Here is a 25916-nt window from a genome sequence, read left to right on the forward strand (position 1 = left end):
TGGGGACAGGGCCCAGTGGTGATCAAGGCAGGTGTGGTCCTGTCCTCATGAGATTCACAGACAGTGATAACCCAGAGTGATGAAGGCTCAAATCTTAAGGAAGACAAAGGAATAACAAAGCTAACTTCACAAGCTGGTGGCAGAGAGTGAATGGACTCATTCATTTCATTAATGCTAATAAAAGTCACACCACAGGGTTTTCTCTCCATTATAGCATTCACTACAGTCCGTAATTAACATTTCTGTGATTCTTTGATTAGGGTGTCCCCCTCACTGAGCCCTGAGCACCATGATGGCAGGACCCGGCCCATCCTGGTCACAGAGGTACTTGGAAATGTTTGTTGAATGCATAAAAGAACGGATGGAAGGATGGGTTAATGGCAACTCTCTGGACATTAGACAATGTTAAATCCCCTCGTTGTCTGTTCCCAAAGATTAATAGCACATCTTGCCTATAAAGAATCTGATGTGACCCTGGTTTTGAACTCCACCAGATGAGTCTGTAAATGAAAGCTGTCAGGTCGGGATGCCCCTGCGTGGGGAGGGAGCACTCACCTGCAGGGCCACCTTGTAGAGCTGGGTCATGGTGAGGATGGCCTTCTTCACCACATTCACGTTCTCGTCCCTCAAGAGCATGTTGAGGTTCGCGATCAGTTTCAGCAGTAACTCAATGTCTCGCTTGCTAGGGGAGGGAGGAAAAAGGGCAAGGTCAAGGTGGTCTTTGGGTAGGTGACGGGAGCCTGGAGTCCACGAGGAAAGGGAAATCAGGGTGAGTGTGTCTGGAGACAGGAACGGAGGTGGGCAAAGTCAGGGACGTACCTGTCTTGTCTACCAGCATATAGGAAGCAGAGAACAATGCCTGGCTCCATTGGACAGAGCTGCGCCCAAACTCTCTATCTAGGTTGGTCCTGCAACCCCACTCTCATTCTCTTAGGGTCCTGCTGTTCACATAGCGGGCAGCAGAGCCAGATAAGTGTGAATCTGGGCAGGCAATTTGTCTCCTTTAGAATAGTAACTTTGTCCCATTTAGAACAGTATCTACCTCATGACTCATGAAAATTGCAAGTAGACATATAAAGTGGTTAGAACAGTAGAGAAAGCATTCAATAGACATTCGCCACGATTCCCACAAGGCACTTGCTTTATGTAATCACTAGTTTTGTTTACTAACTTGTTTACCTAAGTCGGAGGGCTCTGAAAGCGGGGGACCCTTCGCAGGCTGAGTACTAGCAGAATCTCATTTTTTTGTTGAAGAACCAAAGGCCTTCAATAAATATTTGTTCAATGAATACAGCAATTTAAAAGGCCACACCTAGAGCTCAGAATATAACTTTCACAGCATGTTATATATTGAAATTAAATGTCAAGCTAATCAGTCAAAAAATACGAAATTCAACTGTCAGCTACATGGAGGCTGGAATATGTTTTTACTCACTGCTGTATTTCTACATCCTGACACAAATGCCTGGTAAACAGCAGGCTCGTGATACATATCTGGTGAGGACATAGCTTTCTTTGCAAACTCAGGAAACTTACCACAAATTCTCCCAGTAAAAGGCAGAGACTGAGAATTTGGACAACGGCATTACAGACATGGGTTAAAATCCCAGCCCTGTCACACACTGGCTATGTGACCTTAGGAAACTCACTTCACCTCCCTGAGTCACAGTTTGTCCTCCGTTAAACGGGCCAAACAATTAAGCCACAGTGTCATTCTGAGGATCGAATAACAAAGGAGGTGGAGCACGTAACACAGTGCCTGAGGAACAGAAAACACTAACTAGGGCCTACTTGACTTCCTCCCAGCCACAAAGCCTCCAGCAAATGTTTAAGGAACACATGACTCAGCTTGAGCAAGTCACTTCAACCTCCTGAGCCTCAGTTTCTCTTTCCCTTAAAGGTGGGTCACAAAGTCTCCATCCCCAAGGCTGCTGAGATTACAGGCGACAACAGAGAGGATTTATCACAGGGCGTGGCAGAGCAAGCCTGCCAGTGGTTACTATTCTGATTCAACTCTTGCTCAACAAATACGTACGCAGCCCCTCATATGTGCCAACACTGTTCCAGGCACTGGGATACAGTGGTCCCAAGAGAGAAAAGTCCTGCCCTCAAGGAGCTGACATTTTTGTGGGGAAGAGAAGCATCAAGGTGATTTCAGCTAATGCAAACACTATAAAGAACGCGCAGATGGGGTGCCAGGGGTGTGGGGCTGCACTGGCATGGCCTGGAAGGGCTCGCTGAGGAAGACTAGAGGGAAGCGAGGGAGCAAGCCACGTGGCTTTCTGGGCGTGAGTGTCCCTTGCAGGCACAGCAAATGGAGAGGCTGTGAAGGGCAACAGTTTTTTGAGGAACAGGGAAGCCAGGAGACACAAGCAAAGATGAGACAGGCCTCCAGAAGGAGATGAGGCAAGGGCAAGGGGTTTGAGTTTCAACCTAAGTGGACCAGTGGGCCAGTAGGGGTCTGAGAGTGGGAAGCGCCCAGGTCTGATTTACATTCTAGAAGGATCACTCTGGCTGCCGTGTGCAAGAGAGGAAGCAGAAAATGAGTACAGCGTTTTCTTTTGGGGGGATGAAAATGTTTTGGAACTAAGCGGTCAATGTGCTAAATGCCACTGAATTATTTACTTAAAAATAGTTAATATAATGTTATGTGAATTTCACTTCAATTAAACAAAAAAAGAGTAGAAGCAAGGAACCAGATAGAAGGCCACCGAAGTCATCCAGGCAGGAGTTAGCGATGGTTTGGACCAGCGAACAGCAAGGGAGGTGACTGAAAAATGGTCTGACGCTGTTCACATTCTGAAGGTAGAGGCGACAGTCCTCACTGATGACGCGGATGTGAAGCGTGGGAGAAGCAGAGGAATCGTGGATGAGCCCCAGATCTACACCTTCTTAAGTATTTGCTGGGGAGTCAGCGTGCATGGGAGGGAGAAGGGGTCTGGGAAGCGGAGGTGAGGTGGGGAGCTCCCTGCGCCACCCCATACCATGCCTCCTCGATGAAGCCGATGACAAATTTGCGCACTTCAATCGACTTGTCTGCTTGGAAAGCGATGATCTCCTGCCAACATGAGGAAGAAGGTGGGTGAAGGCTGTACCAGGATCCATCCCCTCACCGCTGCACCCACACCCTCTCTCTCCCGTCGGTCACTCACATCCAGGAAGTTGTCCAAGAGTGTGGGATCTTTGTTGATGATCAGTTCCTGGACCTAGAAGGAGACGGGATGGGGAGGAGGGACACACATATAAAACCAAGGTCTAACCAGTGCAGACAGGATCCTGTAGGGAAAAGAGCATGGAGGCAGGCAGCAGACAAACTCAGTTCGAATCTGCCACTCCCTGCCATGGCCTGGCCAAGTGGCTCCCCTGAGTCTCAGTACGCTCTTCTGTAAAATGGGGACCTTAAACACCAACTCACAGGGCTACTGTGAGGCTGCAGTAGGAAGATCCTACGAGACGCAGGTGCTGGCAGATAGAGGGTACGTGATCCAGAAAGGGGCTGAAGCAAACAGGGAAGCGCTGCAGGACTCCTGCCTCTCTGAGGGGTGACCTTGTCTCACCCGTCCATCCGTTCTCCCCACGCTCCTCCCGCTTCTCCTCCCCCTTCACACGGCCACAATTCAGCACGCATTTTGTGACAGTGAGAACCCGTAGCTGCCAGGCTCCCTGGAACAAGCCGTTCCACAGACATTCTCACAGAAGCCTCGTGCCAGCACAGGACTGGCTCCTACAACCCACAGAGCGGCTGCTGAATGGCCCTCACAGCCACCCCACGAGGGAGGCCCCGTCAGCAGTCCACTCTACTGCTGAGGTGGAGTCGGCTACCCAAGGCCACACTCTGAGCAAGTGGCAGAACTGGGGTTCTCACTCAGGCAACCCGACCTCTGAACCTCTGAACTCCACCTGCCTCCTGCTCTGAACCACACCCAGGCCCCCCAATCCCCCTTGTCTCTGCCTTTCCACAAGCGATTGTGCCCTCTGCTTGAGACGCTCTCCCTCTCTCACGTGGCCTGCTTCTCTCCTTCTTCTTCCTGTCTCAGCTCAGATATCCCCTCCTCCAGAAAGCCCTCCCTGACTCCCTACCCCTAGGCTGGGTCAAGAGTCCTCTCTGGGCTCCTCCATGCCAGCCCTGCCCGCTCTGGGTCCTCACTGTCTGGTGACCTGCATGTCCTCCCCACTGGACAGGACCCCGGCAGACAGGAAACACAGGGATGAAGAGCATAGGATTCGGAGTTGGGATCCAGCATTCAAGTCCTAGTCCAGCCAGCTCCTAGCTGAGCGACCCTGGACTAATTCCTTAAGCTCTGAGACTCTGCTTCTTTCTGTATAAAATGGGGAGGAAATTGCCTGCCTCATAGAGCTTTTATGAGAATTGAAGGAGAACATGCCTGTGCAGCACGGAGCACCACGCTGGCATATCCTAAGTGCTACAATGTGGACACTAGTGTTACTTCCATGTCTTCTTTCTCACGGGTTCCCATCCCCTCTCCCCTTGTCCTGCTTAGCCCAGCATCAGCCTGCCCCCTCACCTGTTTGAGCACTGTGATCTTTGAATCGTTGGTGATCAGCGCTGCCTGGTTGAGGAGATCCACCACCTGGAAGGAGAGGGAGAGGCAGAGGATGGTGCTAGCCTTGCCAGCCCAGCCCCTTCGCATTTCCTGGGCTCTGACACCTGGGCGGGGGGGGATTGCCCAAAGACAGGGGCTGTGCCTCCCCACTCCAAGCCCCCCTCTCCATGCTCACTCTCTCTGAGGTGGTCATGCCATCGATGCCTGGCCCCTCCTCTTGTGTGAAAAACTGTGATGCCACGCTCCGGCGAGTGACGCTGTCCCCACTGCTGCCTGCCATGGCTGCTGTCGGTACTCCCTGGAGAAGAAGAGAAGAGATCAAGCTCTGGGTCCCTGTGATGGGCTGGACCTTCACCCTGCCATCCACAAAGGCTCAACCCTCCTTTCCAGCCTGTCCTGTCCCTGCTGGGTCTTCTGAAGCCCCTCCCCCTGCAGGGTCTGTCTCAGATTGTATGTGTACATGATGGTTGTAATTTCGGGGAGACCGATGTCTCCCAAGTCAGAGGCAGTACCTCATGGAGAACCAAGCCTGGCCTTCAGAACTTTACACATAAGGGGCTGACCACACACATCTGCTGAATCCTGAACAAATGAACGCATGGCAGCCACCTCGCCGGTCTCAGTGCTTCCTTTCTCTCCATCTGGGCTCACTCTGGACTGGATACCAGAGCAAGCTATTTTTTTTTAAAGATTTTATTTTTTTTCCATTTTTCTCCCCAAAGCCCCCCGGTACATAGTTGTGTATTTTCAGTTGTGGGTCCTTCTAGTTGTGGCATGTGGGACGCTGCCTCAGCGTGGTTTGATGAGCAGTGCCATGTCCGCGCCCAGGATTCGAACCGACGAAACACTGGGCCGCCTGCAGCGGAGCACGAACTTAACCACTCGGCCACGGGGCAGCCCCCAGAGCAAGCTTCATAAACCATAGTTCTGAGGGCACCAGTCACAGGGTCCTGCACACAGTGAGTACCTGAGACGTCAGAAAAGGCAGAGTCAAGTACGCTATGTTTCAGCCATTTCCTGGAATATTATGGAGATGTTTTTAAAAAGGAGGGGGCAGACTTTTGGGCATCTGTCCCAAAGTCACACTGGCAAAGTATGAAATAAGAAAGATATGATATCAATTACAGCACTATTCCTAATAGCACAAGACTATTAGCAACTCAAGCGTTCTTAGATAGGGAGACTGGCTAAAAAACTATGATACATCCACATAATAAAATACCATGCGACTGTAGAAAGGAATGAGGGAGGGGATAAAAAAGAATGAGGAAAATCGCTATACGCTGATAAACAGTGGGCTCCAGCATATATTAAGTGAAAAGAAGCAAAGTGGAAGGCAGTGTTTTCAGTATGCTCCCTTTTTATAAAAGAAAGGGAAGTACGTACACACGTTAAAGAAAGAAAAAAACTGAAAACTGAAAAGATAAACCAAAAAGCAGAAGAGGGAGGAAAGGGGAAAAATGTTTGGTGGATCTCAGTGTATTATCATCATAAAAAGATGTCCCCACAGCCTGTTGCACCAGAGGAATATATGCGATTCAATCCATTTCCGTCCAGTCTGTCTGTAGAGACAGAAGGCTCTGAGGCGAGGAGCAGCGGGGTCTCTTTCCTCTTCTGTAAACAGGGATGGGCACAGTCTTTCCGCCCCAGGACTATCCTGAGGGGGAGATGAGTGAACACCCTTAGCAAACGTGAGGGAAGCAGAACTACTATTTTTACGTGCACAGAAAAGATCTGAAGGAAACCGCGTAAACCATTAACAATAATTCAAGGAGCAGGAAAAAGATGCGTCTTTCAAAAGGACCTTAATGGACTGTCCACAGGTGTCACTCACCAGGTGTGTGCTGAACGAATGACCGTCCAGCAGCCTCCTTCCTAGTCCCCCCCGCTGACACTCACCCCACATTTGGCTTAGAGTGGAAGCCACTGTCCTCACCAAGGCCGAGAAGACCTTATCCGATCGGGCCACTTCTACCTGTGCCCTCGTTTCCCGCTCTCTGCTCCAGCCGCCCTGGCCTCCGTGTACCCTGAACACGCCAAACACGCCCCTTCCCCAAAGCCGTCGAGCTTCTCTTCCTCCTGCCTGGAATCCTCCTCCCCGCAGACAGTGGCACAGCTCTCTCCCTCCTCATTTCCTTCAGGTCTCAACTCAAAAATCTCGGCGTGGACGTCTTCCCTGACCACCCTAGTTCAGATTTCGATTTCCTCTCCCTCCCCAACACCAACTCTGTGAGGCAGGCACTACTGTAATCTCCATTTTACAGATGAGGAAACTTGGAGGCCAGGGAGGTAAAGCCACTGGGCCGAAGGCTCGCGGTTGGTAAGATGGAGACCAGCACCGCAGTCCTCCATGCTCGGCGGGACGCCTGTCTGAGAGCAGTTGCTTCTCCGCCCCAGGTCTGCTTACGCACGCCAAGGGGCATGGCCACCCGACAGCAGCACGCGCCGTCCCCCATCAGAACACAGTGAACCTTTCACCACGAACCTTCCACTCTCTTCATGATGCTAACACGTTGCCATCCACCAAAATGTTTTACCCTCTGTCCTTCCTCTTCCACTTTTTGGCTTATTCTTTTATTTTTTTAAAAACATATACACATACTTCCCCTTTTTTGGTAAAAAGGGAGCTTAAAATAAACACTGTCTTCCACTTCGTTTGTTTTCACTTAACATATGCCAGAGGCCACTCTCTATATCAGCGGATAGATTTTCCTCATTTCTCCCCCCTCATCTCTTTTTACAGCTGCATAGTATTATGCAGATGTCATCAGTTCCTTCCTGCCAGTCTCCCCTATTAAAGAACATTCGGGGTGTTCGCAGTCTTTGGCCATCACCAGCAATCACTGTTTCCTTCCCCTCCTGGTGCACTCCTTACGGAGTCCCACGGCCCCACTCCCACCTGGGAGTATGACGACTGCCCTCTTTTACACCGAGCGGCCCCACGAGCATCTTTCATTCATTCAACCAACACTAAGTGGGCGTCTTCGGTGTGACCAGCACCCACACAGTCTCTGCCCCCTAGAGCTCACGGGCACAGCCGCGATCAAACAGCCACACAAATACAAGTCCCATAACAAACCAGACCACACGTGACGTGAAGGAAAGGAACGGGGGCCTATGAGAGCGGGGAGCCTGCGGATTTCGGCACGGAGGGCGGGAAAGGAGGGCTTCGCGGAGGAAGTGACGTCGGCGCCGAGCCCCGAGCGATGAATGGGAGGTAGCCAGGCGGAATGGGGAAAAGGGAGACAGCGTGTGCCACCGGCCTGCGGCGGGAAGTCGCAGGGCGAGTTTGAGGAAGCGAAAGGCCGGTGCAGCTGTGCCAAGTGGGGAAGGAGCAAAGAGGCAGAGTCGAGGCCGGCCGGGCCGACGCGCCTCGGGGGCCACGTTGGAACTTCGCCCTGAGGGCACTGGGGAGCCCCGGGAGGGTCCTGAGCTGGGGAAGACGCTGAGGTCCCGGACGTCACGGCTCCTCTCTCTTCGCAGCGCCCCCAACCCCCAGCCGGCGCCCCTGCCGCTTCAGGGTCCCTCCTCCTTTCGTCCCCGGGCCCCCATGCCGCCCCTCGCTCACCGCAGCTCCGGCCTCCGTCCCCCTCGCGCCCCCTCAGCAGCGCCTCTCCACAGACGCCGCCGCCATCTTCCGTTCGCCGCTGTGCCACTGCGCACGCGCTGCACATGCAAGGGTCGCCGGGAAATGCAGTCCACACCGCGGCCCGACCCCGCCCCTACCTCACGCCGCTAGAGCTGCTTTCCGCCCTCCCCCGCAAATGACGACTCCGGGCCAGCACTTCATTTCCGGCCTTCTGATGCCATCCCTTCTGGGAAATGTAGTCCTTTGGCAGAGGCGCGGGACGGAAAGCGAGTTAGAGGCTTCTGGGAAATGGAGTTCACAGAGGTTCTGAGTCCCTGGACGGCTGGTGTTGGAAAGGGTGGAGAGTTCGGGCGGCAAAGCTCCTCCGTCTTGGAGGTGGTCTGCGGCCATAGTAGGGTCTGAACAGAGGCCCCGATCCCCTCCACCTTTGGTCCTGACCATTTACACATCTGGAGCATTTCCAGCTGTCAGAAGCTTGAGTCTTCCAGTCCGTGCAGTAGGAATGTGGTTTCGAGTGTCTCTTACCGGTCTTTCTACTGGCACATCTGGACCCCTGGAGCGCACTGCGCTCTGCGCCCCCTTCCTCTGCGGCGGTCACGCTGCGCTCTGGCTATTCGCTCTCTCCTGTCGAGATGATGAAGCCCCCTGGGGCAGAAGGGCGCCAGAGTTCTGCCCTCGGGGCCCTTAGCATCAGCAGTGCCTCCCACCAGCAGCACCCTCCCTCTTCTGCCATCTCCAGCTCTCGCGTCCCCGGGCTGCGGCTCCCGGCGCCTGAGGTCTATCTCCTCGCAATCCCGCAGGGGGCGCCCCAGTCCGAGCGCGCCGCCCTCGGGGAGGCGGGAGGGGAGCCCGGGGCGGGTGAGGGCGGGGGGGGGGGGGGTGTCCCGGCTATAAAGCGTGGCCGCCTCCCGCGGAGCCCGGGACGGCTGGGACCCCGGGCGGTCGGACGGGCGGGCGCCGGTCGGAACTCGGGCCGTGCCGGCTGAGAGATCCGAAGCGCTCGATTCCCCCCGGGCCGGAGCGGGGGCGGGTGGGGGCGCAGGCCCGGGGGATGCTGGGCTCGGTGAAGATGGAGGCCCATGACCTGGCCGAGTGGAGCTACTACCCGGAGGCGGGCGAGGTGTGTCCTCGGGGATGGCGGAGCGGGAAGAGGGGGACAGGAATCAGGGTGCGGGCTTAAGTGGGAGCAAGGACCGGGGTGTGGGGCTCAAAGGGGGGCCCCAACTAGAGTTTAGGAGCTGAGGAACTAGAGACACGAAGACCAGGTGTAGGAGTCAGGGACCGAGGGTAAGGCAGGCGAGCGCGGTTTAGGTAGGCTAGTCCGAGTGAGCGCTTACATGGGAGTCGGGAAAATTTAGGCAAGGGTCAGATCATAGCTTAAACCTGAGGGCTGGGTGTTAGGGACCCAAAATCCAAGAGATTAAAATTAACAAATCAAGGATAAGAATCGGAGCTCCAGGACAGGGGACAGAGCTGGGAGATGAGGAAATGAGATTCAAAGCTGGGGGGAAACAGAGGGACTAAGAGATAGGAGAGAGAGGTCACCATGAAGGGAAGCCTGAGGTGGGAGCTCAGGGTTAGAATATAGTGTTAAAGATGGGGGTTCTGGGGTAGAAATCAGAATTAGGGTTCAGGGCTAAGGATCCAGGTAGCAGTCTAAGATAAGGTCAGAAATAGGGGTTGTGCTCAAGGGTAAAAGATGGAGGTGCTTAGAGATGAAGTTTGGCTTTGGGAATTTGAAATAACAGGTGGGTTAGAGTTGGGGCTCAGATAGATGGGAGCCCAAATGGGATCCGAGTTGGGAAGGTGAAAGCAGGAGATTGAGCAATAGGTTTGGCAGGAGAGGGGTCGATCGCCATTCCTCCCTATCCGTATTTAGGACCCTCACCCCTCTGAACTGAACTTCAGTGGTGTAATTGTTATTAGAGACCCTCAGCAGGGATTCTGCTTGGAGGCTGGAGGGTTTCAGATTTCTCACCTACCCCCCTCCTTCCAGCAACCTCCAGTAATTGCTAATGTCCTCACCAGTCTCATCTCAGACAAGGCCGCCCTGGAGTGACAGGATGGGGGTATATCTTAATTCCCTCCGAAGACAGAAAGTCCCCCTCTAGGTCTAACTCCCATTCCTCTTGCTGCAAGGACTCCTCCTTAGCTCGCTCTCTCTATAGTCAAAATTGTGAAGTGGAGGGAGGGGCGGGGTCCTAGTCAGAGGGTTATGGGGGTCTGGATGCTTGGGTTCCTAATTGGAAGGGGACTCTGGCCTTGAGTGGGGTTTGGAGCTGGAACAGTTGAGCTCTCCAAGGAGACTGAGATGTGGGGGTTACAGGGGCCCCAGCGTGCCTGAGTCCTGGGTCTGGGGTTTGAAGCTGTAGGGTGGGACTCCCGGATCCCCAGGCCTTTGGGGCTTGGCAAGGTGCCCGGGAGGGGCCAGTGCTGGGGCTGTGGAGGTGTGAGGTGCACGTGGGGTGGGGCAGGCCGGCTGGGGAAAGGATTGGGAATGTTGAGAGGTGGAGGCGGGGCGGCTGGGGGTGTCACTTTTTTGGTGGGGGAGGTGGAGACCAGGTCGGACACAGAAGCTCCCAGGCAGTGGGGGGACCCCGGCTAAACCTCCGGAGAGCTCAGAGTCTGGGGACGTGATTTAAGGGAACCGACCACAAATCTGTTTTGGAGGCGCATCTTCAGAAGTGGATGGTGGGGTCTAGGAAGGAGGAATTGTTATTTGGGGCTCAGTCTGAAGTTTGGTGTGGAAATTGTGTCAGAAATCGAGGGGCAGTCTAGAGATGATCAGCATTTGGGGGCATATCTTGGAAGAGCCAACACATGGGGGGCTGGAAATGGAGATATTGTCTGAGGATCTCCCCAGCCTCCCCATCAGCGGAGCCGCCTCCTCCCACTGGATCGGAACAATGGGAAGAGGACATCTGCGCTCGCTCAGCAGCGGAGAACTAAGAGGCCCCCAAAACTGCTTCTTGCCCACCACACCCTCCTGCTGGGGTGATGTTGACCCCCCCACACCACACCAGGCTGGCTCCCAGTCTGGAAGGAAATTGGGAACTTATCACCCTGGGGCGTCCCCACTGGCCATCCCGTTCTCACAGATCAGCTGGTCCAACTGCTCCCCCATTTTAGAGATGGAAAACCAGAAGCCTGTCGGAGTGTTGGGGGGCTGTTTGAGGTCCTGGGCTGGGGACAGGGACTAGAAACTAGGCTTCTGGCATCACACTGCCTCCTTCTGCTCCCTGTCACACCTTCCTCCAGAGACAATGAGGAAATGAAAGGGGAGAAATTCCAGCCTCCTGGGTGGGGGTGCAGGTCCCCTGAGGGCTTTCCCCCTAATCTCAGCCCCACCCCGGCGGGGGAGATCCGGCTCAGACCCGGACACTGGGGGTTCATCCCAGCCCCAGGGCGTGGGAAAGCCTAGGGTGGATTAGGGCAGCTGGAGTGCTTGAGGTCAGACCTCAAGGAGAACTTCCGGGTGGGTGGGGAGCCAGAAAAGGAGGGCCCTGGGGTCCCAGTCTATCTTCCACTGTGATACAGGAGAGTCTAACTGAGATGGAGAAGGGGGACGGGGTGGCAGATGGACTTAAGAACTCTCTGTGGATCCCTCATCTCTGAAGGACCCTCTTCCTTTATTCTAGGGAGGGGGCAGGACCAGCCTACCAGCGGGGAGACCAGTGCATGGGGGAGGGGAGCAGCTGCGGCTCCAATTTCCATGTGAGAGTTCTGGGGGAGACGGTGATGCCGAGGGAAGGAGGGCGCTAGATACAGAGATGTGCTGAAGGAGAAAGAGAGATGAGGGGTGGGAGAGGAGTGGGGTAGAGGGAGACAGAGGGAGAGAGAGTGCCAAGGAAGAGAAAGAGATGGGACAGAGCAGGTGGAGGGGAGACAACAGAGGAGAGAGAGATGGGGTTGGGGAGAGTCATGAGGAGAGAAAGGCAGAAGAGCGAGAGACGGGGGAGACAGTAGGGAGGAGAGAAAGACGGGGAGAGAGAAAAAGAGAGAGTGTGGGGGGGAGAGGGGCAGAGGGGGAAAGGGAAAGACAGCAGGGGAGAGATGGACATGGGGAGTAGGAGACGGAGGGACTATAGTGGTACAGAGGCAGGGAAAGAGATGGACAGAGACACAGAGACATGGGAGAAGAGAGCTCCCTGGAGAGACACACGAAGAGAGAGGGACAGTTTCTGATTGGAACTCAGACCTGGGTTGCTTGCCACCTGTTCCTGACTCCTTGAGTGACCCTGGCAATTCCCTTTTCTCTCTGCGCCTTGGGACCTGCAGACACTTACAGTGACGGGGGATAAGACAGGGTTCCATGGACTCAAAGCAAAGATGGCACCCGCCAGAGCTACAAGTAGCATCCCCAGTACCCAAGACCCCAGCGGGGGGAGGGAGCAGGGCAGCTGGGCGGATGGAGGATTGAGGGAGAGAGGATGGAACACAGTGGATGAAAGGGGCAAAAACACACAGAAAGAGAGAAATCACCACCCACCATGCGTCGGTTTTCCTTGCTCATCTTGTCCTCTTCCCACTGGTCTGTCAGCTCCACGGGGGCAGACATCACAGTCTGTCTTGGTCACTGCTTTTATAGCATGATCCAGAACACCGATCTGGAGCCAGACTGTGTGGATTCAGAATCCCAGTTCTGCCTCTTCCTTGCTGTGTGACCTGGGACAACCTCTCTGGGCCTCAGCTTGCTCAGCTGTGAAATGGGTGTCATCATCACACCTCCCCAGTAGTGCGGTCGTAAGGATGAAAAGAGACTTCCTGTGAAGTGCTTGGCGCAGAGCCAGGCACAGAGGAGGTGGCCAATAAATATTTGTTGAGTGGGTGCAAGACTATATAGAGGGTTATTTAGAGGGCCATAGCAGCGTCTATCGTATTGCACTGAGCCAAGCTGCATGTTTTTCCCCGTTTGAACATTTCTGAAAATGGGATGAGTTTTACAGTCAATGGTGTCTACTGATTATAATTGACAGTGTTTTTTTTCCATTCTCATTGATACTTAAAATAACACTGCAGCTTACAAACGGTGATTTGTCTTAGATTTGATGATACATAGTAAATAGATGATATATATTAGGTTGAAACATAATTTCTGATATTCAAATGCTTTTGACCTGTAAAAACTGTAATTTGGGGCCGGCCCCGTGGCCAAGTGGTTAAGTTCTCTCACTCCGCTACGGCGGCCCAGGGTTTTGCTGGTTCGGATCCTGGGCGCGGACATGGCACTGCTCGTCAGGCCACGCTGAGGCGGCGTCCCACATGCCACAACTAGAAGGACCCACGACTAAAATATACAACTATGTACTCGGGGGATTTGGGGAGAAAAAGCAATAAAAAAAAAAAAGAAAGAAGATTGGCAACAGTTGTTAGCTCAGGTGCCAATCTTTAAAAAAAACAACAAAATAACTGTAATTTTATAATCTAAGAGCTTGAGAGAGAGCTACACATATAAATTAGATTATTAGATAAATCAGTAGTTCTCAATTTTTTTTTTTGGTCTCAGGATCTCTTGACACTCAAAAAATTGTTGAGGATCCCGAACAGTTTTCGTTGACATGGGTTATGTCTTTCCATACTTACCACACTAGAAATTAATACAGAAATTTATAAAATATGTGTTAATTCATTTTAAAATAGCAACAATTTGTTAGTACAAATAACATCTTTTTATTAAAATAGTTGTATTTCAAAACATTTTGTGAGAGGAGCGGCACTGTTACTGTTTTTGCAAATCTCCTCAGTGTCTGGTTCAGAAGACAGGTGGCTTCTTGGAGCTCCTTCTCCATTTGGTCTGTTGCAATGTCACTTGTCCTGTGGCCTCTGGAAAACTCCGCTGTACACTCAGAAAGAGGGTCAAAAAGGCTCATAACATCTTGGCATTGTTGTGAAAATAGTTATGACGTCATGGGGACCCTAAAAGGGTCTCAGAGACTCCCCGGGGTGTCCTAGGCCACACTTAGAACCACTGGTGGGCTCTAGTATATGGGAGCGTGGGGGTGGGGATGGGGTCAGGGAGCGCACTTAAAGGTCAGGGAGAAACTTAAAGAGACAGACATTACCTCCTACAGAGAAAGGTAAGGATGGCAGGGTCTGTAGACAAGGCAGGACACACAGACAGACGGACACGCAGTGAGTGGGTCCAGCAACCGTTTGCTGACCAGCAGAGTGGACACTCACTGACCCCCCCCTCATCTCTCTTTCTCTCCCCTCAGGTCTACTCTCCGGTGACCCCAGTGCCCACCATGGCCCCCCTCAACTCCTACATGACCTTGAACCCTCTGAGCTCTCCCTACCCCCCCGGGGGGCTCCCTGCCTCCCCACTGCCCTCAGGACCCCTGGCGCCCCCAGCCCCCGCCGCGCCCCTGGGGCCCACCTTCCCAGGCCTGGGTGCCAGCAGCGGTGGAGGCAGCAGCTCAGGGTACGGGAGCCCGGGCCCGGGGCTGGTGCATGGCAAGGAGATGCCGAAAGGGTACCGGCGGCCCCTGGCGCACGCCAAGCCGCCGTATTCCTACATCTCGCTCATCACCATGGCCATCCAGCAGGCGCCGGGCAAGATGCTGACACTGAGCGAGATCTACCAGTGGATCATGGACCTCTTCCCCTACTACCGGGAGAACCAGCAGCGCTGGCAGAACTCCATCCGCCACTCGCTGTCTTTCAATGACTGCTTCGTCAAGGTGGCGCGCTCCCCAGACAAGCCGGGCAAGGGCTCCTACTGGGCCCTGCACCCCAGCTCAGGTAACATGTTTGAGAATGGCTGCTACCTGCGCCGCCAGAAGCGCTTCAAGCTGGAGGAGAAGGCGAAGAAAGGGGGCAGCGGGACCTCCACCTCCAGGAACGGTGCAGCAGGGTCTGCCGCCTCCACCACCACCCCTGCTGCCACTGTCACCTCCCCGCCCCAGCCTCCACCCCCCGAGCCTGAGGCCCAGGGTGGGGAAGATGTGGGGGCTCTGGACTGTGGCTCCCCGGCTTCCTCCACACCCTATTTCACTGGCCTGGAGCTCCCCGGGGAGCTGAAGCTGGATGCGCCCTACAACTTCAACCACCCTTTCTCCATCAACAACCTGATGTCGGAACAGACACCAGCGCCTCCCAAACTGGACGTGGGGTTTGGGGGCTACGGGGCGGAGGGTGGGGAGCCTGGGGTCTACTACCAGGGCCTCTATTCCCGCTCTCTGCTTAATGCATCCTAGCAGGGGGGTGGGAGCTGGCAGGTAGGGTATGGCTGCAGCTCACACCATCAGGCTTTTGGGGCCTGATCCTTCTGGTGACACTTTGCTTGTCCCGTCAGTTAACATCTTGGTTGGTCTATTACTTACTGTGGTGACTGCCATCTCTGTGGGTATCATGTCAATCCATTGGGTACTGTGATAACTGCCATTGACATCTTGGTGGGCCCTGGTACTGGGTACTGGTACTGCGAAGACTGCCATGTTGATGGATGTTATTGGTTGATCCATTGGGTGCTCTGATGGCCACCATCTAGGTGACATTTTGGTTGGTTCTCTGGATGCTGTGATGGACATCCTCTTGGCTGACCCTTTGAGTGTGATGGTGTTACCATTTCAGTTACATCTTCTTTGGCCCATTGGGTGCTGTGGCCATTTCTTTTTTGGTGGACTTCTTGGCCTAGGAAGTGCCAAGTTGGCCACCATCTTGCATAATTTCTGTTTTGGCCCATTGAGTGCTACGATGGCTACCATCTTGGCTGGCTGACATAACCAGTGTTCCATTGTGCACCATGACGGCCACTACAGCCCCTGTGTTGGCCATATCGTTACTGTCTCTTCGGTGTGATTTGAGTGAGGGATGGGGATGAGAATATGCCTTGGTTTTCTCTGGAGCCCATTCCCCACTTCGGTCCAGGAGAAGCCAGAAAGGACTGGTTAGGGTAGGGGGAATTTCTACTGACGTCTGGTTCTTGTCCGGGAAGTGGGATACTGGTTCTGTCTGACCATTAAAGGCACCATTTCTGCCTCTTACTGAATGTCTCTTTTCCTTGGCCAGTGGGCCCTGTGGGGCTTGAACACCGAATTGCTGTTCTCTGGCCCCTCTCCTTCCTGCCCCTAAGAGCTGGCTGCCCCTGGGGGAGGGGCTCGGGGAGGCATCGACCTAACCTTTGGCTCTTTGCTGTCCCTGACCCCAAGGACAGTTTGCTCACAGATAGCAGCCCCCGCAGTGGTGGGGCGAGGGCAACAGGGGGAGGTGACTCTGCAGTGACCAAGGCCATCTCCCCACCCCACCCCCACCCAGACACACACCTCTAGCTCTGAGGCTCAGGGAGCCCAGAGGCTGCTTAAGTTTTGGTTAAGCTAGGGAGGAGGGGAAGGGCCAAATAAGGTGTTAATTGAAGGAGACTGTGTGTGTTGGTCTTATCTGTGTTGCGCCTCTGTGGGTCAAAGGATGCGCCCATTGAGGTCCCTGTGGTCTGTCTCAGGGTGTTATTATCTACTGTTTGTATCCCTCAGTTGTGTGGGTTTATATGTCTGTTCGTCTCTGGGTGTGTGCTTACTGTCACCGTCTCAGGATATCAGACTCTCGTGCGTGTGTATTTATTGTGTTGTGTGTGTGGTTCTCTTTGTCCACCTATCCCTGGTCCCTCTGGGTCTCACACTTTTAGGCATGTGTCTCTCTGTCTGTGTCAGTTTGTCTGCATACCCCCTACCACAAAGAGTCTGTGTGTGACTGCATCGGTGTTGTGGGTCTGCCTGTCCTCGTGTGTTTCATGTGTATGTCTGTGAGTCAGCATCTGTCTGTCTGTTTAAAAGAAAGTATGCCTGTCTTCGCTGTGTGCCTGTCGCTGTCGTGCGGAGGGTCTGCTGGCCCTGGTGTGTGTTCATCATTTTTGCAGGGTGGGGCGTGTGGGGAAGATGCTGGGGGCGTCTGGGTTTGGGGTCTGGGTGTCTCTGTTTCTCTAGGTCTCTCCCTAGGCTCTGAGTCTGGTGTCTGTCGCTCACATGTTCTGAGGACATGGCTCTCAGAAACACACTTGTGTACTTCACGCCCCTCATTTCACAGAGTGGAAACTGAGGCCCAGACGGGGAAGGGACTGGGCCAGGGTCATTCAGCCAGGCAGGAGCAGGTGCGCAGGGTCGGTCTGGTCCTTGCCTTGTTTTCCATTTCGTTCTTGGTCGATGGCTCTCTAGCCACTCATTCATTCATTCATTCATTCATTCATTCAAAGCCTGCGAATGTGTCTGTGTGTGTGTGTGATGTCTCTCCCAGTTTCTGTGGGTCCATCTTTCTCCTTGTCTCTTAGTGTCATCTCTCTGTGTCGCTCTGTTCCTAACCGTCTCTGTGTGCCTTTCTCTCTGTCCCTCGGCTTCTTTGAACATGTTCCTCTGTAAGTCTCTCTCATTCTCTCCATAACTCTGACTCCATCCCTCCCTCTCTCTGGGCCCTGGTGTCTCCTCTTGGGGACTCTTCTTCTCTTGGGGTCTGCCTCTCCCCTACTCCTTCTCTGGATCTCTGGCCTCTCGCCTCCTTCTTCGGTCTCTCTCTCCCAGCTCCCCGAGTCCCTGCCTCTACCTGCCACCTCGCAGGCATGCCAGGCCCTCTATTTCTGTCACTGTGCCCGCCCTGCCGGCTGCGTGTCACCCCCCGCCCCCTGCCGTGCTGGCTCCCCTTCGGCCGTCCCACCAGCCTCGCTGTCCTGGGCAGGCCGGGGAATTCCTTCTGGTTCCTGGAAAAAACAACTGGGGCCGAGAGAAAGGCCCTCAGTCTCCCCGGGCGCCCGCCCCCCTCCCTCGGGCCTGGGGGTCTCTCCCGGAGTCGGCCGGCCCGAGGCAGGAAGCCCTGCGGTTTCTGGCTTCTCCCAGGCGGCCTCCGGATCTGGCCCCCGCCCCCCGGCCAACAGCCCAAATATTATTCCGCAGGAGGAGTCGGTGGTGGCGGGAGGAGGCCCAGGCTGAAAGAGGCTTTCAGGCGGCCAGGCCTGGGGCTTCCTGTCCCCAGGCTCGGGCCTCAGGCCGCCCCAGTGGGGACCTCAGGTGGCCGGAGGGGTGGGGTGTTGTTGTAGGGTCCTGGGGGAGGGTGGGGCCATCCATCAGGGTGTCTGGTGGCCACCAGCTTGGCTGGCGTGGGCAGGTGTGACCCCCACCCCAGGGACAACCGGCTGATGTCCAGCATGGAAAAGTACCACGGTCAGACGTGGGACGCATGGACAGACATGAGGACGCCAGGGATCAGGGATGGAGGGATAGCGATGGGGACACAGAGAGGCCTGGGGCTGGGTCAGATGGACCTGGACACAGCCTGTGGGCCTGGGGTGACATGGTCAAGGGAGGGGCCCAAGGTGGGGAAACAGAGGGCTTGGGCAGGGTCCCAGCTGCATCGGACGGCATGAGATGACGATGATGGACAGAATGATAATAACAGCTCCCAGGGCTCACCGTGCGGCCAGCATCACGTGAACACCTTGTAGAATTCATTGACCCAATCCTTCCCACCCCCCATTTTATTACTGGGGAAACTGAGGCACGAGGAGGTGAAGTGACTTGCCCAAGGTCACACAGGTAGTGAGTGGGGAGCTGGGACTTGAAGCCAGGCAGTCTGGCCCAGAGTTGGCACCCTTACCCAGGGGCTGTCTAGAGCACGAGAGGGGCGACAGCAACATAATCATCCCACGGCCCGCCACAACCTCCTACAGGAGGAGGAGGGGGCGCCCCGGAAGCCAGCAGTCCAGGAGGTTTACCAGTGTGTGTGTGCGCGTCCATGTCAATGTGTGTCACTGGTGTCACACATGCATCTTGGTGTCAGTGTGAATGTCATTGTGTCTGTGCTCTTTTGTGTTACTCCATGAGGTGTCTCTGGTCAGCTGTTAGCATGCGCCGCGTGTGTTTGTATGTCTCTGTGTCGGTGTCTGTCACTGGGTTTGCGTTGCTGCACATGCATGTATGTCACTGTTCTGTCATTGTCTTCTGTGTGTCTGTCGTTGTCCTCTCTGTCCTCTGCCTGTCACTATTTGTGTTTTGTCGCTGTGTCTGTTTGCCTATCACTGTGTCCTGATGTCTGTCACTGTGTGTGTCTGTCACTGTGTCTCTTACAGGGTGTCTCTGTCACTGGGTTCTGTGGGTCTGTTTATGTCTCTGTCACTCTGGGTCTGCCTATATCTGTCCCTGTGTGTCACTGTGTCTGTCCCCCTATGTGTCACCATCTGCCCAGGTGTCACCATGTGTGTTACTCACCGCCCAGGCCACAGGTGGGCGTGTCGGGCCCACTGGGGCCAGGGCTGGGGCCAGCCCATCCCACCCTGCCTGCCCAGGGCCACGCTGGGTGCCTGTTTGCAATGCCAGCCCCAGGTAAACACCAAGATCCGGAACCCAAGGGCCAGCTCCCTCACCTCCGTGCCCTGCGCCTCAGCCCGCCCTCAGCTGAGCTGGACAAGAGCCCCACAGGCGGGGCCCCCACATGGAGACACGCCCTAACCCTCCTCCCACCTGTGGTCGCCAGCCTCCCCAACCCTCCAGTCTTGGCCCCGGCCCTGTCTGTCTGTCTGTCTGACTGCTTCTCTCTCTCTGCCCCTTTCTGGGTGTCTGCTGGCCTCTCTCTGTTTCTCTGTGTCCCTACTTCCTCTCACCTGCGTTTCTCCGGGGCGCTGCCTTTCTCTGGAAGGAACCTTGTCTTCATTCTGTCACTGTCCCTCCACCTCTGCCTCTTTCTGTCTTTTCTCCGCGAAACCTGATTTCGCTGTTTTCCTGATCTGTCTTCGCTGGAACCAGCCCACTCTCTCTGCCACTTGGCTGCCAACTCGAGCTCTTTCTCTGCCAGTCTCTTTCTGTCTCTCGTTTGCACTTGGTGAGTCTCTCTCTCCTCCTGTCACCGTGTCCCTCTCAGCCCGAGTCTCTCAGTCTTGGCCACTATCTCTGTGTGTCTCTGAGCCCCCAGCCCCCTCAGGAGCAGATCTGTGCTGTGCTCAGGCCCCTGGGGAAGTGTGTGGCCCCCAGCCTTCTGCCCCCAGCCCGCTGGTATATATATATATAAAGGTACACGTACATATTATTTATATCTGTACCCGGGGCAGGAGGGGCAGACACTGGGGCCTTTGTGTAGCCGCTGCCCGCTGCCTGCCCGCCCGCCACTCGGCTCCCTTCGTCCCTGCCGCCCGCCCGCCTCCACTCCCCCCCGCACAGAAAGGTTCCTGTGGGGCCTGCCAGCTTCCTCTGCCTGAGGTGTGAGTGGGCACGCCACGGGCGAGGCGGGCAGGGGGGCCTGGGGGTTTTTTCCAGCTCCAGGGAAGTTTTCCGGGTGGGGAGGGCTCTGGAAGGAATAGGACTTCTCAGCTATGCTGCTGTCTGTCTGGGTCTGCTGTCCCTGGGCGTCCTCAGGTCCTTACCTGGCTTCTCCCTGGGAGTCTGTTCATCCCTCTAAAGTCACTCTGACTTTTTCTCTGTTGGTCTGGATCCTATTCAATGGTGCATACACTGTCGTTGAGCCTATGTGCTAGGCCCTCTGTTGAACCCCGGGCACATAGATCAATGAGATGCTGTCCATCCCAGCTGATTCTTTGCCATTTGTCTCATTTGCTCTATCCGTTTACCCGGTGCTTGAAACCCTCTATCCATTCCCACTAAAACAAAATTCTAAGTCCCTATCATGGCCTACAGGGCCCCCAAAGCTCCCCTACTATCCCTCTGACCTCGTTCTTATGACTCTCCCCCTTGCATAGCTGCACTGGCTACCTGGCTGCTTCTGGAACAAACCAAGCAGACTCCCACCTCAGGGCCTTTGCACATGCTATTCCCCGAGATTTCCCTGGCTTGCTCCCTCACTCCTTCAGTTCTTAGTGTCATCTCCTCAGTAAGCCCTTCCCTACCTCCCTCTTTAAAACAGCAACCTCCATCATTCTCCATCCCCTTTCCCTGGTTTACTTTTTCTTCTTAGGACTACGGCTGTCATATTTTAGGGATCTCTCTGTATCTCCCACCTGAATGTCAGCTCCGCAAGAGGAGAGGCTGCATTCTGTTCCCTGCTGTATCCACAGCACCTACCCCAGTAGGTGAGGGAAAGGAGCCCATTCCTCTACCCAGCCTTTAAACCAGCCCTGTGCTGGGTGATGCTGGGGACACAGTGATGACTGAGACAGCCCTGGCGCTGCCCTCGTGGGGCTCATAGTCCAGTCCCCAGACAATGATGATCCAGAATGTGCAGGGCTGGGATAGCGGCATGCAGGGTCTGTGAGAGCCCGGAAATGGCACCTGATGCAGCCTGGGGGGTCAAGGAGGGCTTCCTGGAGGAGGTGTCAGCCGAGCTGAGACCTGAAGGACAAGTAGGAGTGGGCCAGGCCTTGTCGTGGGGACCAAGTGACCAAGCTAGACCCAGCCTCGCTCTTCTTCACAGAGCTCTGTTCTCCCTCTCATAGAACTTTTGAGTTTGAAGATGTCTTCACTTTCTAGTCCAAACCTGCACTTTCCCTGATTTCAGTCTCTCTTTCCTCTGCTCTTTATTCCTCTCTCTGAATCTCAGTCTCTCTTCTCTCTCCCTTCCTCTATGTCTCTACTGTTGGCATCGCATCTGTGTATCTCAGTCTCTCTTATCCGGATATTTCTCTTATTAGTTCTCTTTTCTGACTGTCTGTCTCTCTGTTTCTACCTCATCTCAGGGGGTCTCTCGATCTCTCCTTGTCTCTCTCTGCATCTCTGTCTCTCCTTTCTGGAAGCCTCTTCATCTATCCACTGATCCCCTAAGAGATCCAGAACCCCTCCACTCTGGCCCCAGGGGGGAGGGGAGCTGATCCAGCCCCCCACACCCACACAGGTCAGGCCGTCTGCTCTGTTAATGGTTAACCCAACCTCTATCTAGAATACACACCGGCCAGGCTGGGGGTGACTCCCCTGCCCCCCACCCACCCACCAGCTGTTCTTAAAGGACCAGGTGTCCTCCACAGCTCTTTAGCTCCCGTAGGGACATAGGACCCTGGGATCTGGAGGCCTCTAGCCCGGAGGATGGGGGAGGGGGAGCTACCCAGCGCTTGGGGCTGCAGAGCTGGGTCAGAGGAGGCCACAGATTGCCCGGGAGGGGTGCCCAGGCTCAGAGCTCCATCCAGCGTCTCCCTTGCCCCAGGCTTATCGCCCAGTGTATTTAATCAGGGGTGGTTTTCCCAGCCCTGCCCAGAGCCCAGGTTGGCACTGCCTGGGGTGACAGAACACCTGAGACCTGATGGCTGGGGGAGGGGATGGGACCCCTCAGTCCAAGAACTAGGGGTTTAAGAACTGAGGGTCCTCCAGAGCTGGAGGAGAGCCCCAGGGTCCCTAAAATTTGGGAATTGGAACATGTGGGTGTGTAAGGTGTGTGGGTGGGACACCTGAGTGACCAAGAGGATGGGCCGGGACATTAGTATCTTCCAAGTTTACCTTAGACTGGGGGCAACCTTGGGTCCCAGAGCTGGGTGACAGTGCCGCGTGGTGGCAGGATTCACTATCACGCCCCATCTGTCTGTCCATCAGCTGGCCTTTGCGCCCAGCGTTCTGTCTTCTCGGAATCTCCAGGGTCGCGGGGAGGAGGGGAGGCTGCAGGGGTGGGGGCTGGGCTCTGGGGGCCGCCCCCTCCCCTTAACCCCTGCTTTGCCGCAGCCCGCTCAGGCCCCGCCCCGTGACGCCAGCAAGCAGGAAGTCCTGGTTAATGATCAGCCCACCGGGACAGGTGCGGGAGAAGGCCGCGCACATCAGAGGCGGCCGCGGGGGGCGTGCCTTTCACCCCGCCAGTCGCGGTGTTCCAGGGTGGCCGCCGTTGAGGCTGGGCTCGCGAGGTGGGCGCGAGGAGCGCAGTTCAGGACACCCCCAGAGGCGAGACGCGGTCACCTTGTTTACAGGCACCCTGTTAGTGTACCCCACGCAAGTAAATTTCCTCGGACAGTCCCTCTAGCAATCTAGCCTAATTCTCGCTGTCCAGCAAGAACTCACTGCCCGTCCCTTCTCGGAAGCCTCTTGATGCCTGTTCCCCACTCCCGCCCTCCGTGGGCGCTGAGTCCTCCACATCCTGCGCAGATACAGGGGATGGACCAGAAAGGAAACCTAATTCTCGAGCTGGGCTGTGGCACCCACCTAAGAGCCGCTCCCTCTCCGAGCCTCAGTGCTGTCATCCGGAAAACGGGCCGATGGCTAGGACGTTCGCCCAGCGCTCAGCGTTTGTGAACACAGCCCGCGGGCCCGCCTGAGCGGAGGGCGCCACCTGCAGGCCACAGCGCAACGTGTTCTCCCCTGCAGGGTCAGCTCGGTCCCAAAGGGGGCGCAGCATCTCACACAACTAAGGGACCAAGGAGGAAAAAAAAAACCCATCTTTCGGTTTATTGAAGGAGGAAAAGGGGGCGGGAGAGGGGGGCAATAAAATGCTTTTGCTTCGTTTATAAAGAGCGAGATTTCAGGAGGCCCCTTCTCGAGGAGGAGGGGGGTACCTCTCCCCCCAACTACAAGCAGCAGCAAAGCCAAGCCAAGGAGGGGAGAGGGAAACCGGGGGGGCCAAGGGACCCCAAACACTCCCTCGCACAGAAGCCACAAGCTTTCTCCCCCCACCCTCAATGCATCTACCCCAGGGGACCCAACCGGGATGAGGAAGGGAGTATGTACACAGGTGGGAGTGGCACTGGGCTGGGCGGGGGAGGGAATAATTTATCCGCAGCAGCGGTGGGGGACAAGGGGGCGGGGGCAGTAGACTGATGACAGTGGTGGCCTAGGGGTCCCGTTCTTTCTTAACCTTGATGTCTCCAGCAAGGATGGTGGCGATCTCGCCCTGCATGAAGGCCCAGGGGACAGAGGAGCCCACCAGCGGACACTTGTCTCCACTGGGGCAGTAAACCTCCCCGGCGGGGCCCTGCGCCTTGATGAACTCCCGCGAGCAGGGAAAGCAGAACTTGTGTCCGGGCACTGAGGGGCACTGGACGAAGTGGGTGTCTTCCAGCCGCTCCCGGCAGAGGGTGCAGCAGAGGGGGGCCCCAGGGGTCGCCCCCGTGCCGCTACCACCCCCGCTAACAGCTTCCGCCCCTGCTGTGGGGCTGACTTCTGCCTCACCGTTGCGGGCCACTAGACGATGCTGGACTGGAGGCTGGGCCGTGGAGGAGGCTGCGGGGCTGGCACCCCCGGCGCGCACAGGGCCCCCACCCCCGCCAGGGTCCTTGGGGGAGTGGCCCAGGGCCTCGGCCACATTCTTCAGGGCGGCGATAGGTGAGGGCACACCAGGGGTGTCAGCGGAGTAGGGGCCACCGGGTGCCACCCAGTGCCGCTGCTGCTGTTCCTCGGTGGTCATCTTCCCAGCCGCCTCGCCCTCAGGCTCAGGGGATGCTTTGCGACGGCGTGGTGTGGGCGCCAGGTTCCGGGATGGGGCTCTTGGGGGTGGGCCACAGAGAGCTGCAGGGGCTGGCTCCGGGTACTGCTGGGGCAGGGCCTCGGCGGGAGCTGGCTCGCGGAAGCTGCGGACGCCGTCGGTGAGCAGCTCCCCCAGCTGGCGCCATTCCCCTGAGCCGTGCCGACGTTCATATTCGAGGTACTTGAAGCCAGATGAGGCCAGTGCCTTGCCCGGCTCCCGCAGAGCATCATGAAACATCTGGCGAGCGACAGCCAGGACTCCGGCGTACACGTTGCCAGAACCACAGGGGTATTCGGTGAAGAGCTTCAGCTCGAACTCGTAGCCTGGCGGGCGGGCAGTAGCATCGAAGGCGAACACCCGCCCCACCAATCCGTGATCCTTCTTGAAGCGGACATTGAAGGGCGCGCAGGCGGACAGCGCCAGCAGCTGTTCCCGCACAGCTTTAGGGCGCCCATGCCACTCCTCTGCCCGGCCCCGCATGGCCTCGTTCAGTTCTGCCAAACAGTCCGCATTCCTCTGCTGCTTCTCCTTCTCGAAATCGGAGCCGAAGGCTGGACGGGCAGGACTCAAGCCGGGTGCCAGCGTCAGGCCTCGGCCTCCCAGGCCAGACACCGCAGCTGCCAGCAACCCGGGGGGCACCAAGCCGGGCATGGAGCCAAGCAGGGCCCTCCGAGCCCCCTCCGCCACGACCTCCTCGCGGCCCAGCCCATTGGCCAGGCGGGACCCCAAGGTGTACTCCAGGGCCGGAGAGGGCAGGGGGAGGCGGCCCGACGACGTGGCCCTGTCATAGCGGTCCTGGCCCGAGACGCCGCCTACCGTCCCCGACGGCTGGGGCTGGGCCTGCGGAGGAGGCAGCTGGGGCCCCTGTGCGGCGGCCGCAGCCAGGTCCTTGGTGGCCGGGTGCTTGAGGGCCGGGGGGCCCGGCGAGCGGCCCTCGGGGAGCACGTGGCTGCGCTTGAGCTGGCGGGCGGCGTCGATGAGCAGCTCGATGCGATCCGCGCCCTCGAAGTTCACGCAGCCGCGACACACGGCCTCGCTGAAGTCCCACACCATGGCCCACGGCATCTTGGGCAGGTCGCACAGGTAGCACCACTGGCGGCGGGACGCCTGCACCGACGCCATGGCCCCCGCGCGCGCGCCGCCGGGCCCCCGCGTTCCACCCGCCGCCGACGTTCGATCCGCGCCGCCGACGTTCGACCCGCGCCGCCGGGACCGCGCGAGCCGCAGTCGGGCCTCCGGCTCGGCCTCCCCGCCGATCCAGGCCCGGCCCCCCTTCCCCGCCCCCTGGGCCCGGAGCCTTTCTCCTCACTCCCGCCTCCTCGGAAAGGCAGGCAGAGGCACGTCGGCGCCCCCGCCCGGTCCGGCTCCGGGCCGAGGCGCACAGCTCGGGCCCCGCGATGGGCCGCGGGCGCCTCCGCCTCGGGCTCCCTCCGCTCCCGCCGCCGCCGCCGCTGCAACGG

The 25916-nt window shown here is 56.5% G+C and overlaps 3 protein-coding genes across 5 annotated transcripts in view; 1 reads left to right on the plus strand and 2 right to left on the minus strand.

Annotated features, from left to right (window-relative positions):
* SYMPK (symplekin scaffold protein) overlaps positions 1-12877 on the minus strand; it is a 39919-nt gene extending 27042 nt beyond the window's left edge. The window contains exons 1-6 of one of the 3 annotated variants that reach the window (XM_070632990.1): positions 12644-12877; positions 4741-4863; positions 4527-4592; positions 3153-3206; positions 2985-3058; positions 556-682 (exon numbers count right to left, since the gene is read on the minus strand). In XM_070632990.1, coding sequence (XP_070489091.1) covers positions 556-682; positions 2985-3058; positions 3153-3206; positions 4527-4592; positions 4741-4863; positions 12644-12712 — 513 coding nt within the window. In that variant the 5' untranslated portion in view covers positions 12713-12877. Of the gene's footprint in view, positions 1-555; positions 683-2984; positions 3059-3152; positions 3207-4526; positions 4593-4740; positions 4864-7464; positions 7636-8133; positions 8368-12643 lie in introns of those variants that run through there. The other 2 variants (XM_070632992.1, XM_070632991.1) reach the window with 2 other exon arrangements.
* FOXA3 (forkhead box A3) lies at positions 9064-16139 on the plus strand. The gene is made up of 2 exons (XM_008507306.2): positions 9064-9274; positions 14370-16139. The coding sequence occupies exons 1-2, from the start codon at positions 9206-9208 to the stop codon at positions 15348-15350; spliced, it is 1050 nt and encodes a 349-aa protein (XP_008505528.1). The 5' UTR covers positions 9064-9205; the 3' UTR covers positions 15351-16139.
* Positions 16140-23416: 7277 nt separating this feature from the next.
* On the minus strand, positions 23417-25915 carry IRF2BP1 (interferon regulatory factor 2 binding protein 1). Its single transcript, XM_008507311.2, has one exon. It carries the CDS (start codon positions 25576-25578, stop codon positions 23824-23826), a length of 1755 nt encoding a protein of 584 aa, XP_008505533.2. The 5' UTR covers positions 25579-25915; the 3' UTR covers positions 23417-23823.
* Position 25916: the final 1 nt, after the last annotated feature.

This window comes from Equus przewalskii, chromosome 9 (assembly GCF_037783145.1).
Source record: "Equus przewalskii isolate Varuska chromosome 9, EquPr2, whole genome shotgun sequence".
In the NCBI taxonomy this organism is placed as follows: Eukaryota; Metazoa; Chordata; class Mammalia; order Perissodactyla; family Equidae; genus Equus; species Equus przewalskii.